The sequence below is a fragment of the Pleurodeles waltl genome, chromosome 2_2, assembly GCF_031143425.1.
Source record: "Pleurodeles waltl isolate 20211129_DDA chromosome 2_2, aPleWal1.hap1.20221129, whole genome shotgun sequence".
NCBI lineage: Eukaryota > Metazoa > Chordata > Amphibia > Caudata > Salamandridae > Pleurodeles > Pleurodeles waltl.
Genome location: NC_090439.1, coordinates 461,152,618 through 461,172,925, shown reverse-complemented (window position 1 = coordinate 461,172,925; position 20,308 = coordinate 461,152,618). Strand labels below are relative to the sequence as shown.

General features: G+C 44.1%; 1 protein-coding gene across 2 annotated transcripts in view; it reads left to right on the top strand.

The window, feature by feature from the left end:
• SEH1L (SEH1 like nucleoporin) overlaps positions 1–15,845 on the top strand; it is a 138,934-nt gene extending 123,089 nt beyond the window's left edge. The window contains exon 9 of one of the 2 annotated variants that reach the window (XM_069219929.1): positions 13,783–15,845. In XM_069219929.1, the coding sequence (XP_069076030.1) occupies positions 13,783–13,864 (82 nt within the window). In that variant the 3' untranslated portion in view covers positions 13,865–15,845. Of the gene's footprint in view, positions 1–13,715 lie in introns of both variants that reach the window. The other variant, XM_069219930.1, reaches the window with a different exon arrangement.
• Positions 15,846–20,308: the final 4,463 nt, after the last annotated feature.

Sequence of the window (20,308 nt, the reverse complement as noted above, 5' to 3'; positions counted from 1 at the left end):
ACGAGAGACTTCCCAACAGGCCTGACCTTCTCATGCGAAAGCAAGGTCAGGTCAGGCATCCATATCCCAAAATCACTCAACCTTGCGATACGGCTCCTGAGAACATAGTTTGGTTACCTGGACCTCTCTGCAGAATGCATGGACATTGTCAGAGAAGCTCGTAAACCCACTACCAGAACATGTTATGCTGCAAAGTGGAAATGCTTTGTTTGTTACTGTCAACCCAAACACATTAATCCCATTAAAGATACTATCCAAGGTATTGCCTGCTACTTGCTTCATCTGGAGAAAGCTAATGTTGGATGGCATGTGTAGCTGTAGATGAGCTCACCATCTAGTGTTGGGTTCGGAGTAGTACAACTTGTTTTTCTTCAAAGAAGCTTTTCGAGTTACATGATCGAGTGACTGCTCCTGTTGGTAATACTGCGTATGGACATCGAGTCCTTTGTTAGATGCTTTTTCTCCAACATCGAGTTCGTACATGTGTTCCTCTCTCTCTGAGTTCTTGGCTCCATACAGTCTAAAATGGTATTCTCTCTGTCTTTATATCATTGTCGGTATTGTTTTCAATCCCATATTCTTCAATACTTTCTGTTGTTTCCATTTCTACATCCAGAATCGAATATTCAGCCCTTTAGGGCTCTCTTAAGGCCCACCTCTTCCACGTGCCACCGAACTATGCTGTCCTAATGAAATGTACTCTATTTTGGTTTTGCCCTGGATGCCACTCAATCTACACACTGACCACCACCAGGTGTGTTATATGTGTCTTTCTCCCAACCACAACAAGCAGACCTGCGAAGTGTGCTTTTCTTTTTGATCAAAAGAAGACACTTGGAGATCGAAGAGCTTGTCAGATGGAAATGGTGTCTCGACATTCAGATGACACACGGAACCTCTTCGGCGACGAGCATGCGCAAGAAGAGTTGGAGCAGGAGGGGGCCTTCTCCATTCAAGGTTCGGATTCTGATATGCAGTCGGACATTGAGAGTCAACCATTACAGGCAGCGCAAACTGTGAGTAAAAAGACCCCTTTTCCATCGACCAAAACAACATCAACAGAGGTCACCGGTCTGCCACTGCCTTCCAGCCATGGTCAGAGCCAAGAAACTTATTCGGATGCCTCGCCTTCCAGCTCGGCACTGAAGAAAGCCAAAGAGAAATCTTCGGCATTGGCCTCCAGCACCTCCACTTCAGCTCCGACAAGACCGAAGACTCGTGGTGCTCTGGTGCCGACAACTTCATTACCGACCACTTCGGCACCAAAAAAGAAAAAACATCTATTTACAGTTTCAGCACTGAAGATTTTCCATCCACAGATAACTTCGGAACTGAAAATATTAAAAAAAGACCGTCAGTGATTCTGGACAGTCTGTAACCACCACTCCATCACAGGTGGAACCCGTTTTAGAAGTTAAGGGCGATTGTCAGCGCTTACTTCAAATTCACAAAGAACAGGGTGGGTTATAACATCTCCTCCATCCCCTTTAAAGAGGACAATAACTTTCCAACAGTCTTGATTCCTCTCTGCCTCTAAAAAAGACTACAGAAGAAAAGACTCCTTTTCTTACTCAAACTTCTCTACCTCCACCACCTTCTCCACAACATACTTATCCACCATCTCCCCCTCCTTTACGGTTCACACCACCTAGTTCATTACTTGGTGGGGGCTCAAGATTTAGGGGATACATTAGATGAGCAGGACCCATGGGATGAATATGACCCGGATCCGATTACGCCAAATGATCCAGATCTTTATTCAGCGAAATCTTCACCATCTGAAGATTCCACCTCATATCAACAGGTTATAACTGGGGCAGTTGCGTTTCACAATGTACATATGTACACTGATCCATTAAAGGAGTATTTTTTATTTGACACCCTTGGCGCAACAACTGAGTTCCAGGCATCAGCATTGTCTGCTCGCTAACCACCGCTTATGGAGGGCAATGCTTTATAGTCAATGCAGATGCTACGAACAGATGCATACAGGGTAAGTAACATTTTTCTTCAAATATTTGCATCATTTACTCATTAGCCATCACTTATGGGATGAACTGCTTTACAGTCTGTGCAGAGCATGTGTATCTACAGCCACACATGGTACGAATGGAAAATGTTACTATATATAACCATCTGTAGTGTGCACTGATGTAGCTTTGTATATTTCCACCCTCTTTCCCTGAAGTAGACAGTTATTACAGATGGCTTCTACCTGTTTATATTCCACAATGCACAGTCTAGAGTATTTTGTCTTCCAACACTGCACTGCACTTGCACTACTCACCTGTTGAGTGGTAAAGAATTGCAGGTGGAGTCTTTGTCTGGGTGCATTGTGGGCTAAAGGTGGAGTCACGACCGTTCTTGTTACTCGAAAACAACTTTCAAGAAAAACAACTTGGAAATGTCTGCATCCGACACAAGAGAAGAGGCAGAGCATGTGATTCTATATCACAACATGATACAGATAGTCTAAATTTAGGCCAAAAGTCTAACTTTTACTTGGAGTAAAGTTAGACTTTTGGTCTAAACTTAAACTTTTGGTCTGAATCAGGCCCAATGTGTTTACAGTTTAGTCTGGCTAATTTATTGAGAAAGATTTGTAATTGATGTGGTTTTCATTGAAAAGGCTTGCATATGAAGTCATTACACTTCGCTTATGTTGGAATGCTGTGATCAAATTTTCTCTTCTTTGAACAGATGTGCTGTTGGATGGAGAACTGATAGAGAGGAGAAATATTTATATGTTTCTGGGAGGAGGGAGAAGATGCATTGAGTAGGGTATTAAGCCTGTCTTTGTGGAAGAGGAGAAGGCTTTTTGAAGTGTGGCTGCAATCCAAAGGATTTTCAGCGGTCAGGGTGAGGTAGACCAAGTTTGGGAGAACTTTTCACGTTCAAAGATCAGGAGTAATACTGGATCTGTGTCATCTGACAGTCCCATTTGAACATCTACGTGGTTGTGGTCTTTGTACAGCAGCTGAGAGAGATGCTCGGTAGACCTGAGGTGGGTGGAGTCTGAGATGGATGGTAACTTAGTAAAACAACAGTCTTTTATTTTGTTTGTTTAGCAAATTCGGATTTCTTCAGGAAGGTTACAATCTTGGCTTGCTTTTTTTTTTTAATATAACATCTTTTTATTGGGTACACTATAATCTTCAGAAGAATACAGATACCACCGCCATTATCAGATGAATGAACAGGTACATCTAGCATATCCATTGGACACCAGCTCCATACAGCTACAGTTTCAACAGCACAGTTCTCCGCCAGTTCGGCGTACATCACTTTAAGTGTTACATTGGGTGCCAGATTCTGCAGCCTTTGCTGGGGAACAGCACATGGACTACCTCTATACATATTCCACTTGCCCCAAATCTTCCCCCATTTACCAGGATAGCTCCTGCTCTGCTGCACCACCTTTTCCGTCAGCATACACCAGTCTGTGTCCCTTTTCCATTCGCTGAGCAGCGGTGCAGACTGCACACCCCATGCACTGGATATATTTTGGTTTGCAATCATTAATCCTAGCGTGACCCTGAACTGCTCCATGCAGACGAGGTCCGTGGCCTCCCACACACTTGGACAACACCACTTCGGTGAAGGGGACACGCCTCCACCACAAATACTGTCAATACAAGCCACCACTGCTCTCCAGAAGGTCTGGGTCACTGGACATTCCCATTTAATGGAAAAGGGACCCTTTGTGCCCACATTGCCGACTGCAGCCCGGGTCAGGTCTCTTACCCATTTTGACCATAGTGTTACAGGAAAGGTATGCTCTGTGCAGTATTTTGAGGTGCACCAGTCTGAATCTTGCACTGATCGCTACCTCCTTAGGGGAGACGAGCGCTTCTGACCAGCCCTCATCTGTCCAGTCTTTCAGGTCAGCCTCCTAGCGGCTACACAAGGGAAGGAGAGTATTATTGTTTATTTTCCTATCGGTCAGGGAGATCACCTTCCGGCTCATGTGATCATCTAGTAGTCTATCTTCCAATGGAGATGATTCTGGAAAGTCCTCCCCTTTAGGAATCACCGCCTGGAGTGCATGCCGGACCTGTAGGTACCAAAAAGTCTCTGTGGTGGCAAGGTCATGTTCCCTCTGCAAGTTGGAAAAGGAGAGTATAGATCCATGGGACCAAACTTCCCCACTCCTGGAGATGACAATCAGATACCCTTTATCAGAGCCTGGCCTCAATCCCCAGCTTGTCCAGTTTCTCAGTCCCATAGTGGTGTGGCCTGGGTGAACTTATCTCCCCAACCCATTGCTTTTAGTGCTGTATGTCAAATCTGAATTGTAAGAGCTGTTGGTCCCATGAGGGGTAAGTGTTTTGGAGGAGTGTATAGTGCATGCAGGTAGTAGCCCGGATGCAGAGTATAGTGGTCCATAGAGTACGCCGGTTCAGTTGCAGGTTGATGAACCCATTGATTGATGACCACTAATTGTGCCGCCCAATAATACTTGGGGATATCAGGTAAGGCTACCACCCATCATACCAGTCCTGTGTCAGTTTGTTGTAGGCTATGCATGGAGCTCCCCTCTACCACAATAAGGTCCTAACCTCACCCTCTATAGTTAATAGGTTGTGGGCACCGGAAATGGCGTGGTTCGATGGCATCTGTCGCTGTAGATACACATGGTCTGCATAGCTCGCCATCTGGTGTTGGGTCGGAGTGTTACAAGTTGTTTTTCTTCGAAGAAGTGTTTTCGAGTCACGGGACCGAGTGACTCCTCCTTCTGTGCTCATTGCGCATGGGCGTCGACTCCATCTTCGATTGTTTTCTTTCCGCCATCGGGTTCGGACGTGTTCCTGTCGCTCCGAGTTTCGGAACGGAAAGATAGCTGAAAACGGAAGTTTTTCGACGGTATCGTTGCGATCCGGTTCGAGATAGACACATACGACGACGCATTAAACATCGAAGCGCTTCGGTGCCCTTCGGGGTAGATTTCGGAACACCGTCGGGGCCTAGTCGGCCCGACCGCGTGGAGAACAACGCCGATGGAACGGACCCCGTTTCGATTCTGCCCTGAATGCCACAACAAATTTCCTTATACGGACCAACACTCGGTCTGTAACCTGTGCCTGTCACCCGAGCACAGCGAAGAATCCTGTGAGGCCTGTCGGGCGTTCCGGTCCCGAAAAACTCTGCGCGACCGTCGAGCGAGAAGACTGCAGATGGCGTCCACGCCAAAGGAACATCGACAGTTCGAGACAGAAGAGGAACAGGAGGAATCCTTTTCCATCCAGGATTCAGACTCCGACGAACTCGACAATACAAAAACTGTGAGTAAGACGTCGAGATCAGAACTTAAAAAAGGAAAAAAGGCCCAGGGGACGCCACTGCCAACCGGCCATGGCTCAACCCAAATTCCCGGTGACCAACAATCTGCACCGAAAAAGGCCCATTCAGTGTCGAGATCGTCCGACTTCGGTCGAAACACCGGCACCGCAGCCTCCTCGGGACCGAGAGAGTGCTAAAGAGAAGCATCGACACCGAGAGTTCGGTGTCGACACGGATCGACGCCGAGACAGTGGCACCGAAGACCATAGAGGCCAAGAATTTTCGGCACAGAAGAAGAGGAAAGTTACCTCGGAGCCGAAAAAACAGACAACAGGGTTTTCGGAGCCGAAAAAAGCACCAACAGACCCAGTTTCAGGCTCCTATACTGAAGAACATTCTATGTCTTCACAAATGAAAAAACACAGATTCGAACAAGAACTGCAATCCACTGACATGGATCACACGCAAAAACGTATCTTCATTCAGCAGGGGACAGGGAAGATCAGTACCCTTCCACCTGTCAAAAGAAAGAGAACACTTCAGTTTACTCCTCCGCAGCAAACAGCACAGAAGGTAACACCTCCTCCCTCGCCTCCACCTGTAACTCCGGCTTCGCCAAATTACACCCCGTCACAATCGCCAGCTCACACCGCCATGAGCCACGATGACCAAGACGCGTGGGACTTGTACGATGCACCAGTGTCTGATAACAGCCCAGACACATACCCAACTAGGCCATCACCACCTGAAGACAGCACAGCCTATTCACAAGTGGTGGCTAGAGCAGCACAGTTCCATAATGTGGAACTACACTCTGAACAAGTAGAGGATGACTTTTTATTTAACACCCTCTCCTCCACCCACAGCTCCTACCAAAGCCTGCCGATGCTCCCAGGTATGCTACGCCATGCAAAGGAGATCTTCAAGGAGCCAGTTAAAAGTAGGGCAGTAACGCCTAGAGTGGACAAAAAGTATAAGGCGCCTCCTACGGACCCTGTATTCATCACCTCTCAGCTGCCACCAGATTCTGTGGTGGTAGGGGCTGCCAGAAAACGGGCAAATTCACACACTTCTGGGGATGCACCTCCCCCAGACAAAGAAAGCAGGAAGTTCGATGCAGCCGGGAAGAGGGTCGCGGTCCAAGCAGCAAACCAGTGGCGCATCGCAAATTCACAAGCGCTGCTAGCGCGATACGACAGAGCCCACTGGGATGAGATGCAGCATCTCATTGAACATCTCCCAAAAGATCTACAAAAAAGAGCAAAACAGGTTGTTGAGGAGGGTCAAAACATTTCCAACAATCAAATACGCTCTTTAATGGATGCAGCAGACACGGCCGCAAGAACCATTAATACGTCGGTTACCATCCGTAGGCACGCATGGCTCAGAACGTCTGGATTCAAGCCAGAAATTCAGCAGGCAGTACTTAACATGCCAGTAAACGAAAAACTTCTGTTCGGTCCGGAGGTCGACACAGCCATAGAAAAGCTCAAAAAGGACACTGACACTGCCAAGGCCATGGGCGCACTCTACTCCCCGCAGAGCAGAGGATCTTATACCACCTTCCGCAAAACACCTTTTAGAGGAGGGTTTCGGGGTCAGGCCACACAAGCTAGTACCTCACAATCCGCACCGTCCACCTACCAGGGACAGTACAGGGGAGGTTTTAGGGGCCAGTATAGAGGAGGGCAATTCCCTAGGAATAGAGGAAGATTTCAAAGCCCCAAAACCACTACCAACAAGCAGTGACTCACACGTCACTCACCCCCCCCCCCCCCCCACACAACACCAGTGGGGGGAAGGATAGGTCAATATTACGAAGCATGGGAGAAAATAACTACAGACACATGGGTCCTAGCAATTATCCAACATGGTTATTGCATAGAATTCCTACAATTCCCTCCAGACATACCACCAAAATCACAAAATTTATCAAAACACCATTCACAGCTTCTAGAGATAGAAGTTCAAGCACTACTGCAAAAAAATGCAATAGAATTAGTACCAAGCACACAAATAAACACAGGAGTTTATTCACTGTACTTCTTGATACCAAAAAAGGACGAGACACTGAGACCTATTCTAGACCTCAGAGTAGTAAACACATTCATCAAATCAGACCACTTTCACATGGTCACACTACAAGAAGTGTTACCATTGCTCAAAAAACACAACTACATGACAACCCTAGACCTCAAAGACGCATATTTCCATATACCAATACATCAATCACACAGGAAATATCTAAGGTTTGTATTCAAAGGAATACATTACCAATTCAAAGTATTGCCTTTTGGTTTAACAACCGCTCCAAGAGTATTCACAAAATGCCTAGCAGTAGTCGCTGCACACATCAGAAGGCAGCAAATACATGTATTCCCGTATCTAGACGACTGGCTAATCAAAACCAGTTCGCTCACACAATGCTCAAATCACACAAATCAAGTCATACAAACCCTCTACCAAATAGGGTTCACCGTCAACTTTGCAAAATCCAACATTCAGCCAAGCAAAGTACAGCAATATCTAGGAGCCATAATAGACACAACAAAAGGAGTAGCAACGCCAACTCCACAAAGAATTCACAATTTCAACAAAGTCATTCAACACATGTCTCCAAATCAAACAATACAAGCGAGAACAATACTACAGCTCCTAGGCATGATGTCCTCATGCATAGCCATTGTCCCAAACGCAAGACTGCACATGAGGCCCTTACAACAGTGCCTAGCCTCACAGTGGTCTCAAGCACAGGGTCACCTTCTAGATCTGGTGTTGCTAGACCGCCAAACTTACCTCTCGCTTCTATGGTGGAACAGTATAAATTTAAACAAAGGGCGGCCTTTCCAAGACCCAGTGCCACAGTACGTAATAACAACAGATGCTTCCATGACAGGGTGGGGAGCACATCTCAATCAACACAACATAAGAGGACAATGGAACATACATCAAACAAAACTGCATATAAATCATCTAGAATTATTAGCAGTCTTTCAAGCATTAAAAGCTTTCCAACCAATCATAATCCACAAATACATCCTTGTCAAAACAGACAACATGACAACGATGTATTATCTAAACAAACAAGGAGGAACACATTCAACGCAGTTAAGCTTATTAGCTCAAAAAATATGGAAGTGGGCAATCCACCATCAAATTCGTCTAATAGCACAGTTTATTCCGGGGATCCAGAATCAACTGGCAGACAATCTCTCTCGAGATCACCAACAAGTCCACGAATGGGAAATTCACCCACAGATTCTGAACACCTACTTCACACTCTGGGGAACACCTCAAATAGACTTATTTGCAACAAAAGAGAACGCAAAATGCCAAAACTTCGCGTCCAGATACCCACACAAGCAATCCCAAGGCAATGCCCTATGGATGAACTGGTCAGGAATATTTGCTTACGCTTTTCCTCCTCTCCCTCTCCTTCCTTACCTAGTAAACAAATTGAGTCAAAACAAACTCAAACTCATATTAATAGCACCAACGTGGGCAAGACAACCCTGGTACACAACACTGCTAGATCTGTCTGTAGTACCCCACATCAAACTGCCCAACAAACCAGATCTGTTAACGCAACACAACCAACAGATCAGACACCCAGATCCAGCATCGCTGAATCTAGCAATCTGGCTCCTGAAATCCTAGAATTCGGACACTTACATCTTAGCCAAGAGTGTATGGAAGTCATAAAGCAGGCCAGAAGGCCATCCACTAGACACTGCTACGCAAGTAAGTGGAAAAGATTTGTTTGGTACTGCCATCATAATCGGATACAACCACTAGACGCAACTCCAAAACATATAGTAAATTACTTGCTCCATTTACAAAAAGCAAAGCTAGCCTTCTCTTCTATTAAAATACACCTTGCAGCAATATCTGCATACCTGCAGACTACCTATTCAACTTCCTTGTATAGGATACCAGTCATCAAAGCATTCATAGAAGGTCTTAAAAGAATTATACCACCAAGAACACCACCTGTTCCTTCATGGAACCTAAACGTGGTCCTAACAAGACTCATGGGCCCACCTTTCAAACCCATGCACTCTTGCGGAATACAATTCCTAACCTGGAAAGTTGCCTTTCTCATCGCCATTACATCTCTAAGAAGAGTAAGTGAAATTCAAGCGTTCACAACACAAGAACCTTTTATACAAATACATAAAAATAAGGTCGTCCTACGACCTAATCCAAAATTTTTACCAAAAGTTATTTCACCATTCCATCTAAATCAAACAGTAGAACTACCAGTTTTTTTCCCACAGCCAGATTCTGTGGCTGAAAGAGCACTAGACACATTAGATGTCAAAAGAGCATTAATGTACTACATTGACAGAACAAAGAACATCAGAAAGACTAAACAGCTATTTATTGCATTCCAAAAACCTCATGCAGGTAACCCAATATCAAAACAAGGTATAGCCAGATGGATAGTTAAATGCATACAAATCTGCTACCTTAAAGCAAAAAGACAACTGCCCATTACTCCCAGGGCACATTCAACAAGGAAAAAAGGTGCTTCAATGGCCTTTTTAGGAAACATCCCAATGCATGAAATATGTAAGGCAGCCACATGGTCTACGCCTCACACGTTCACCAAACACTACTGTATAGATGTGCTATCCGCACAACAAGCTACAGTAGGTCAAGCTGTATTAAGAACTCTATTTCAGACAACTTCTACTCCTACAGGCTAAACCACCGCTTATGGGGAAATAACTGCTTACTAGTCTATGCAGACCATGTGTATCTACAGCGACAGATGCCATCGAACTGAAAATGTCACTTACCCAGTGTACATCTGTTCGTGGCATCAGTCGCTGAGATTCACATGGGCCCACCCACCTCCCCGGAAACCTGTAGCAGTTCAGAAGTTACCTTCAAATTTGTACATTTGTATATATATTATTTAAACCTTTAATAGGTACATACTTACACATCTCATTGCGCGGGCACTATTACTATAGTACAACTCCTACCTCACCCTCTGCGGGGAAAACAATCGAAGATGGAGTCGACGCCCATGCGCAATGAGCACAGAAGGAGGAGTCACTCGGTCCCGTGACTCGAAAACACTTCTTCGAAGAAAAACAACTTGTAACACTCCGACCCAACACCAGATGGCGATCTATGCAGACCATGTGAATCTCAGCGACTGATGCCACGAACAGATGTACACTGGGTAAGTGACATTTTCATTTTGTAACACACATAGGAATCTTGGTAGTGCCATAATTTTAAACAAGACCGCTCATCCGAGTAGGGAGAGATCTCCAGTGAAGGACATCTCCCTTCAGTTGGCATAAAGGACTTTGAAGGTTATTCGTGTGAATTAAATTAAGATCAGGGGTGACATAAATACCAAGATAACGGAAGCCATCAAACCGTACCTGTGCCTCAAAACCCGACAGCAAAATCGGAGCCTTCCCGTGAAGGACTTAAACCATGGATTTAGACCAATTGAGGTTGTATCCTGAATATTCACCACAACTAGTGAATATGTAGAGTAATCTATAAATAGAGGGGCGTGCGGATGCAACATATAAGAAAGTATCACCTGCGTACAGAGATATTCTGTCTTCCCACTCATCCGTCCAGCGTAATCTGCAGATCGAAGGATCTCCCCGGACCCAGGCCGCTAAATGTTCTAGGATTAAGTCAAATATGAGTGGTGATGGCGGGCAGCCCATTTTGGTCCATCACCGGAGGGGTAATAGAGAGAGGTTCTGGCATTCACAACTTGCCACAGAGAATCAGCGTATACCCACCATATGCAAGCCAGAAGATTGGGGCCAAAACCCATGCGTACTAACACTGCAAAAAGATACGGGCATTCGACAGTGTAGAATGCCATTGGGGCGTGGACTGACAGGATTACTGCATACTCGCGGCCTGTCCCATCACTTTGTGGAGTCGATGCAAGTTTAGGGCCGTGTTCTGCCCTGCATGAAGCCCGATTGGTCGGGATGTATTAGTTTGGCCATTATTGGTATAAGTCGCAGAGCAAGTAGTTTAGCTAGAATGTTGTCCTCTGCATTGATAAGTGAAATGGGCCTGTAGGAAGAACACCGCTCTGCCGATCTACCCTCTTCATGAATTACACCAATGGAGGCCAGCCTCTGATCTCTGGTTAGCACACCTCTCAAAACTTTCCAAATACACCCTCAGCAAACACAGTGTTATAGGTGGCGTTGTAAGCTTAGAGTTCTGTGGGGAGGCCGTTGGGACCCATTGCCTTTGTATTGGCTTGTTTTGAAGTAGATGGTAATGTAACTGTCATGAGTGAAGAATTGACAAGTTAAACGTGTCATCAAATGCCTGGATAATGGAGGCGGATGATGTATTTATATGGGATGGACCTTACTGAATAGATTATGGAGAGATTGATAGTGAAATTAAGTTTGGGTGTTTCGGTACGTTGTCTGGGGAAGTGATGGGGTTGCTTTTGGGTCAAAAGGTCAGCGTTTACTAATGGGTTTTATTTTGTAGATAAAATGAGGGCTAGACTTCATGTGATCTTGAGCGAGAATGAGTTGGATGCAGGTGTTTGTAATGGGTTCATAGGGTGGCGGACTGCCTAATCGAGAGTTCTACTTCAGGTATTGATTCCAGTGATGATCTTCAGGTAATAGCCTATGTTTGATTGGCTGATAATATCTTTATTGTTAGTGCACAATGACTTTAAGTCAAGAGATCTTAATCAGAATTTGCTATATGAAATTGTTTTTCCATTAAACATTTTCTCACTTTGTAGTTTTCAGTTCTCTTTTTTTTAATTGCTATTTATTTGTATTTTGTGATAATTAAGAATTAAAATTTCCCATAACGCACATAACTAATTATTACAACAGTTTGATTTGGATCATATTACTCACAATCTTAAACTTTATCCCACCCTGTATAGTGTCTGGTAGTTTTTAAGTTCTTCAGCATACTAAAATTGGAGATGTGACTATCTAGCTAGCTATCTAGGTCTGTGAGTACGGAGGCGGAAGAAGTGCATGAAAAGGTTGTCATACCCAACATTCTGAAGGTGGTGGAGGGTATTTTATTTATTTGGATTGGGCTTCACTGGCCTTTTACAGTGTGTACATGAATATGAAAAAGTATGCTCGAATTCATTCACCATGAAAACTTAAATATTATTTTAATTAATTTTTGGAATGCCAATATATTGGTATGAATGCAGAAGGATTTCTAAATCTTTTTATTTTTTAAAGGTTTGTTTCCATGACCCAAATGAGTGATCGTCTTTTATGCATTATAAAATTAAAAGTCCTGTATCTTTTGTTTGCAGACCAAAGAAGGATCGTTTCATTATAGAGATGTTGTTGAACACATTATGCACAAATTGAGAGACGTTTCTGCATAGTTGAAGTGTCAAGCACACCTAGGGCACCATTAGGCCATCCGCATAACTGCCGACTGGGAGGTTGCCACCATAGTGGCTATCTCCCCGCTGGGCCCATTAAGAGTTTACCACTAGGCCAGCAAGCAGAAATCTGAGTTTCTGTCCGCTGGCCTAGCGGGAAACAACCTACAGCATTGGCAGTGATGTAGGATGCAGGGTGCACCAGCAACCTCGCAATTTGCAGACAGTGATCATTGCGAGGGTGCTGGCCAGGGGGACCCCTGCCCTGCCCATGCAAAGTGCATGTGGCCCCCTGCACCTGTTCACAGCCTGCCTTTTCATGGCAGTGTTACCGCCATGAAATCGCTGGCGGAGAACGAGGTTATAATCCCCAGGGCAGCCCTGCCCATGTGTATTAGGACCGCCAGACCGATGGAATCTCTGATCCTGGTGGTGCTGGCGGTCCGACGGCGGCACAACGGCTGTGGTCATAATGTGGCGGTCTGGCAGCCACCACAAGTCTGGTGGTCAAGTGACCTCCAGACTCTTAAACCCCCAACCCCCCATGTAGCCAAGCCATACAGAGGTTTATTTGCAGCTCTGTAACCTGTATGACATGACATTTCCATAGTAAGTTGCTACTAGCTGCTCTTATTTATGTTTAGCTTCCTAATAAATGTTTAAAAAGTCGTTCCAGTTAGGCCGTCTAAGAGGAGTGATGTATTTTCTGTGTTTTTTGTTGTTGTTTTAACCAGCAATTGTATTGCACAAACTTAATATTTTTATGCCCCTTAAAACGCTTAAAATATAACCTGGCATGGAGTGGGTGAGCCCTGAGAATGATATATTTGATCTCTTAAATACTGCAGCTGATATTTAATGTTTTCTTATTAAACAATAGAATGTGGGTGGCTATAGAATATTAAGTAGGAGTTTACAGTCAACTTTGTATTTCACCTTTTAATGAGCAAGTCAATTATTTAGCAGTGTGAATATTGTATTGTTGACTACAATTATGTTGCTTAGATCGTGATGCATTTCCCTTCTCCGTTTGTATTATGTCCTTTAACAGAAAGCACAGCTGATACCAAGCTAACTGGAGTAACTTTGCTGTTTTGCTGCTTGTTGCATGTACACAGGATTGGAGAGCAAGCTCCTTTATCCCCTCCCCAACGCCGTTTGACCTCTCCCAAGACACATCAGCAACCTGCTTACTACTAAACACAAAGCACCTGTCTTAATTTTGTCTGTACACAGTATTCCTTTGTTTTGTACAAACCAGCTTGCAGCATTGAAACCGCTAAACAAGGCCGTTGGAGAGGCAGCTCTCTGACGCACCTTCACCTGAACAGCTTCTATTGTTTGTAAAAATTCGTCACAGCTAACACAGGGAACATGTAGTTGTCTTTTGTCGCAGCCATGGTGGGTGGGAAACAAAGAGATTTTTAGCAAGCTACTTTTGTTCCCTTTTCTCAGTTTGTTTCTGTTTTCAGGGTATAGTACAGTATGAATATTTGATCTTTGATATTTTGTAATAAACATTTTAGTATGTGTAATAGGGGATTTATATGCACACTATTGTTTTTGTCCTGTATATTTTGAATCAAATAATGTGGCAAAGACTGCTGAAAATATAATTTGTCTGTGCTAGACTGTACCCACCCACCTCCAGCCGTCTCCCACTCTGTCTTCTATACTCCCGTGGATCCTGGGTGTTGCCAGTGTCTAGGCTGCCCATTAAGAAAAAGAGCCTCAGACAGTGAGCAGCTACTTCGAGGGTAATGAAATAGGAGCATAGGCAGTGCTTGAAAGGTTAGCAAACAATAAGTTGAAGGATCTGCAGGTCTGTGCACTTTGTACAAAACTGTATAGGGGCATTTTCAAAACTGCAAAGCCCATGTGAATGTCTCAAATTGAAAGTGTTAAACTAACCTCCCAGTAATTCTCTCTGTTTTAGTTTCACAGTTAACCAAGTTGTAAAATGGGCCTTCTATGCCCTAGAATCTAAATTAACGTGATAGTATTAGTTTGAAGAGTATTGAAAGTATCTTGTATGTGTATCAACGTATCGTTAAGCGTGTATTGCATAATGCTGTAAATGAAGCACTAATGGCGTCTTTATTTTGACATGATGTTCCAGCAGGCCCACTGATAGCTGCCGATGATTAAACTTTAAAACCATTGCTTTTAAATATAGCATATGTTGCCATTTATTTTGCAGCTAATTATGCTTTTATTGACACTTTCTGCTTACACGATAAGATAACTTGGCTCCTAGTTCCAACTGGGTCTTTATTTCTGCTGTAGCTTTAGCTTAGCTTGAAGATACTAAAGCTTTTTTTTTCCTGGCATGTCTTTTCCCTCTTTTAGTTCTTGTAATATTTACTACTTCTCTTTTCTTGTGTTTTCTTTCCTTTTTGGTATTTTTGTTCCTTTCTTGCTTGTTTCAGGTATTTCTTTCCCCCTCTGGATCCCCCACGGGCTGGATCGAGAGGGTCCAGTTATGCCCAGCTCCTTCCTCCTCTTCCTCCTTTGATAGAGCTCTCTTGCGATGCTGACTCTGCCAGCCTACGGTATCTCCGCAGACGATATACCCCTCGGCCTCTTAACCCTCTAACTGAGAATGAAGGGGATTAGAATATACTAAAACTATTTGAGAACTTCTAGAAGTGCTTCCTTTTTGGCTGATAGTTTCACTTGGAATTTTGAATACTCTGTCAGGGGCCGTGTATTAGATGCAAACAAAACACTATCTAAGGTATTTAATATCCTGACGAGTGTGCCTCAGAAGAAATACAACTGTTAACTCTGTGTTGGATGCAGTCGTGATAACTAATTTTGAACTTAAGTGCCTAATAAAAATGGATATATTTTGGATTTGATTGTGATTTTTTTTTTTTTTTTTTTTTTCGTTTTTCTTGTTTTTATTTTGTCTTGCTTCTTGGCACCAGATTAGCTAATATTGGGTTTATTATTAATGGAAATGCAGCTGTATTTGAATATGTCAAACTTTTTGATAAATGAACTGTACATTCGAATAACGTTCACCTATTTGTCAGGCTCAGATTATAAGATCTATTATAGAAAAAAGTGAACCATTCCTGTGTATACTGCTGCACATTGTAATTTTAGCAGTACACTTTGATGCATAAAGTATTTAAGTTTCATAATTGTGATTCAATAAACGTCTCAATAAATAACACCATGGTATAAAGTGCTCATCTGTTTTAAGTGCATAGAGTGGCATGAAGTGAAGAGTAAAGTGGCATACAGTAGAGTGAAGTGTTGTGGAGTGTCAGAGTGGTATGTGGTGGGGGTGTAGAGTGGGATGGGGTTGCATAGTATTGTGGAGTGGCACAGAGAAGAGTGTCATGGAGTGATGAAGAATGTCATAAAGGAAATTGTGTGGAGGGTCGAAGAGCGGAGGTGCATTGAGTGCGTTGGAGTGAAGGGAAGTAACGTGGTGTGGAGTGTTGTGTAGTGGAACGTGGTAGACTGCGATATAATGGTGTGTCATAGAGTGGCGTGGAGTACGCATGGTGTGGTAGTCAACTGCCATTACAGGCAATACATTTTCAATTGAAATGACTATTATATTTGCACATACAGTTTTACTGATAAAACTATTCAGTGCACAAACGATATGTGGAAATTGCATCACAGAGGTTAATGATTTGTTTAATGTATTAAAAAAACTTTTCTCCCCACTACAGAATTAAAATATCCTAATTCTCATATATTCTGAAATATTTGTAGTGTACTTGCAGGCAGTTATATTTTGTTGTGTGCTGAAAGAAAACCTTTGCTTTACAACCACCAAAATCCAGCAAGATTGTCACATAAATCCTCTCACTTTGAAGTCAGCAGAATGAAATTAAACACCATGCTGCCAGCACAGCATGTATTACCAGAACAAAATTCAATGGCCTGCTTCCACAAAGCAAGCTTTTGTGGAAGAATTCCAGGAGTGATGGTAAACGGGATATGCTCCTCAGAAGGGATAAAGACATACTGGACAGCCTAAAACAAATAAAGCCAGAAAACAGAAAGCAAGCAAATGTGAGTTGTAAACCACAAAGCTAATGGTAAGCAATGGGTGGAATGCATTCCAAGGAAAGCTTTCAGAATTCCCCCAAGACGTCTTCGTAGCCTGACAGCCAGAGCCTTCTTAAGGCATGGCCAAAGCAGGCAATTTCCCAGGGGCCCCTACCTTCTAAGTTGGGCCCCTTGTAAAGTGATCAGTCTCAGTTTTGATCACTTTGTCCCACTTTTATTTGATTCTCTTTCAGAACTTCTGTCTTCCTGCATCCACCTCTGACTATCTCTCTATATCCCAGGATTTCTTTGTTTCTGGGTAAGACACATTTCAGCAGCTTTTGTGTGAAAGTTTAAGTAGAATATTGTTAGGCATCACGAGGACTTAATTTTTTGGAAAATAGGTAATACAAATTCAGAGTTGTTCTAAACATGGTGTGGTGCTAAAATGTCTTGCCCTGGGCCCTAAACATTCTTAAGATGACACAGCAGACCGCTAAGCTGTCTGGTAAGCTTCGATGTAATAAATGATTCATCTAGGTCTGACCCTGTGCCCTCTCCTGTTGAGCTTGACAGTCTTTGAGTTGACTGAAGGGTCTCCATGTTTTTGCTGTGCTGTAGCAGAGCAGAGGGATTTTTCGTAGTGAACTCCCAATCTGGTTGTGTGGCTATATTCTGAGGCCATAATGAAACTAGCACGGTTGGTAACATGATTCTACACCTGGGTTCTTGAGAGAATGTTGTAGGTTATCCCCGGTGTAGTGAAACCACTTTGTTTCCCCTCCATTCTCCTTCCTGTGCTTCTGGACTTAACACAGCAATGGGGATGTCACAGTTAATAATGCTGCACACGAATATGTTTCAGAAAATAAACTGTTTATTTATTGTTCAGTAACATTAGATGTTGACTGTCTGATCCACCAAGTGCAAGTTTCCTAATCTCTTTAACCCCTTCGCTGCCTGGCCTTTTCCCCCCTTAGGTGCCTTTGTTTGGGCTATTTAGGACAGTTTGCGCTTAGGGCCCTCATAACGTTTTGTCCACATAAGCTACCCACGCCACATTTGCATCCTTTTTTCCCCAACATCCTATGGATTCTAGAGGTACCCAGAGTTTGTGGGTTCCCCTGGAGGAGACCAAGAAATTAGCCAAAATACAGCAAAAATGTTGTTTCTTTAAAAAAAAAAAAAATGGGGAAAAAGGGATGCAGAAGAAGGCTTGTGGTTTTCCCTCTGTAAATGACATCAACAAAGGGTTTTCGGTGCTAAAATCACCATCTTCTCAGCTTTCAGGAACAGGCAGACTTGAATCAGAAAACCAAATTTTTCAACACAATTTGGCATTTTACTGGGACATACCCCATTTTCACAGTTTTTTGTGCTTTTAGTCTCATTCCAGTTAGTGACAGAAATGGGTGTGAATGCTGGATGCAGGACAGTCGAACATTTCTAAAAAAGTAGACAGAAGTCTGAATTCAACAAGTGGTTATTTGTGTAGATCCTACAAGGCTGTCCAACAGGAAATAACAGCTGAAGTAAAACATATTGAAATTGAGGTGAAAAAAACAGCAATTTTTCTCCACGTTTTACTCTGTAACTTTTTCCTGCGATGTCAGTTTTTTTAAAGCAATATACCGTTAGGTCTGCTGAACTCTTCTAGTTGCGGGGATATAGGGCTTGTTAGGTTCATCGAGAACTCTAGGTACCCAGAGCCAATAAAGGAGCTGTACCTTGCAATGGGATTTCATTGTATACCTGGTATATAGCAATTTATTTGCTGAAATATAAAGAATATAAAATTGGTATCAAGGACACCTTTGTATTTCCAAATTGGGCACAAGATGAGGTGTTGAGAAGCAGTGGTTATTTGCATATCTCTGAATTCCAGGGTCCCCATACTAGCATGTGAATTACAGGCCATTTCTCAAAAATACTTTTTTTTTTACACACTGTATTACATTTGTAAGGAAACAATGTAGAGAACGCCAAGGGGCAATAACACTTGGTTCGATGGCATCTGTCGCTGTAGATACACATGTTGTGCATAGCCCGCCATCTGGTGTTGGGTCGGAGCGTTACAAGTTGATTTTCTTCGAAGAAGTCTTTCGAGTCACGGGACCGAGGGACTCCTCCTCTTTGTCTCCATTGCGCATGGGCGTCGACTCCATCTTCGATTGTTTTCTTTCCGCCATCGGGTTCGGACGTGTTCCTTTCGCTCCGGGTTTCAGAACGGAAAGTTAGCTCAAAATCGGAAAATTACGTCGGTATTGTTGCGTTCGGGATCGGGTTAGATAGCATCGACATTGAATCCAAACAATAACATCTCCGTTGCCCTTCGGGGTAGTTTTCGATCCCCCGTCGGGGCCTGGTCGGCCCGACCGCGTGTGACATCGACGCTGATGCAACGGACCCCGTTCCGATTCTGTCCTAAATGCCACAACAAATACCCATATACAGACCAACATTCGGTCTGTAACCTGTGCCTGTCGCCCGAGCACAGGGAAGAAACTTGTGAGGCCTGTCGTGCGTTCCGGTCCCGAAAAACGCTCCGTGACCGACGAGCCAGAAGACTGCAAATGGCGTCCACGCCGACAGGACACCGAGAATTCGAGGAACAAGAAGAAGTAGAAGCCTTCTCGATCCATGAATCGGACTTGGACAAATTCGACGACCATGAAACAGTGAGTAAGACGTCGAAGATAGCACATAAGAAAACTGACAAGGCCCAGGGGACGCCACTGCCATCAGGCCATGGCTCAACCCATAAAAGCGGTGACCGACCATCGGCACCGAAGAAGGCCGAAATAGTGCCGAGATCGTCCGACTCGGGTCGAGACACAGGCACCCAGCCATCTCGGGACCGAGATAGTGCTGCCGACAAGGATCGACGCCGAGATAGCGGAGCCGAAGCTGCTCGACGCAGAGACAGCGGCACCGAGGAGGATCGACGCCGAGAGGGTTCGACTCCGAAAAAGAGAAAAGTCGCCTCGGAGCCGAAAAAGAGCGTGGACATAGTTTCGGTGCCAAAACGACCCGCAACCGAGCCAACTACCGGTTCCTATTCAGAGGAACAATCACTGTCCTCTTAAATGCGAAAGCATAGATTCGAGGAGGAATTACAATCCACCGAGGTGGACCACACTCAAAAACGGATTTTTATACAGAGTGGAACAGGGAAAATAAGCACCCTTCCCCCTATTAGGAGGAAGAGGAGACTTGAATTCCAACAAGAACAAACACCACAAACAAAACTGGTGAAGAAGGTAGCTCCGCCACCCTCTCCTCCACCTGTAGCTCACACTTCACCGGCACAGACTCCGTCACATTCACCGGCTCACACCACCTTAAGCCAAGGTGACCAGGACCAAGATGCTTGGGACTTATACGACGCCCCAGTGTCAGACAACAGTCCAGAGGCGTATCCTACAAAGCCCTCACCACCAGAAGACAGCACAGCATATTCACAAGTGGTGGCTAGAGCAGCAGAGTTCCATAACGTGTCTCTACACTCGGAGCCTGTCGAGGAGGACTTCCTCTTCAACACCCTCTCTTCCACACATAGCACCTACCAAAGCCTGCCTATGCTCCCAGGAATGCTAAGGCACGCAAAGGACATATTCAAAGAGCCTGTCA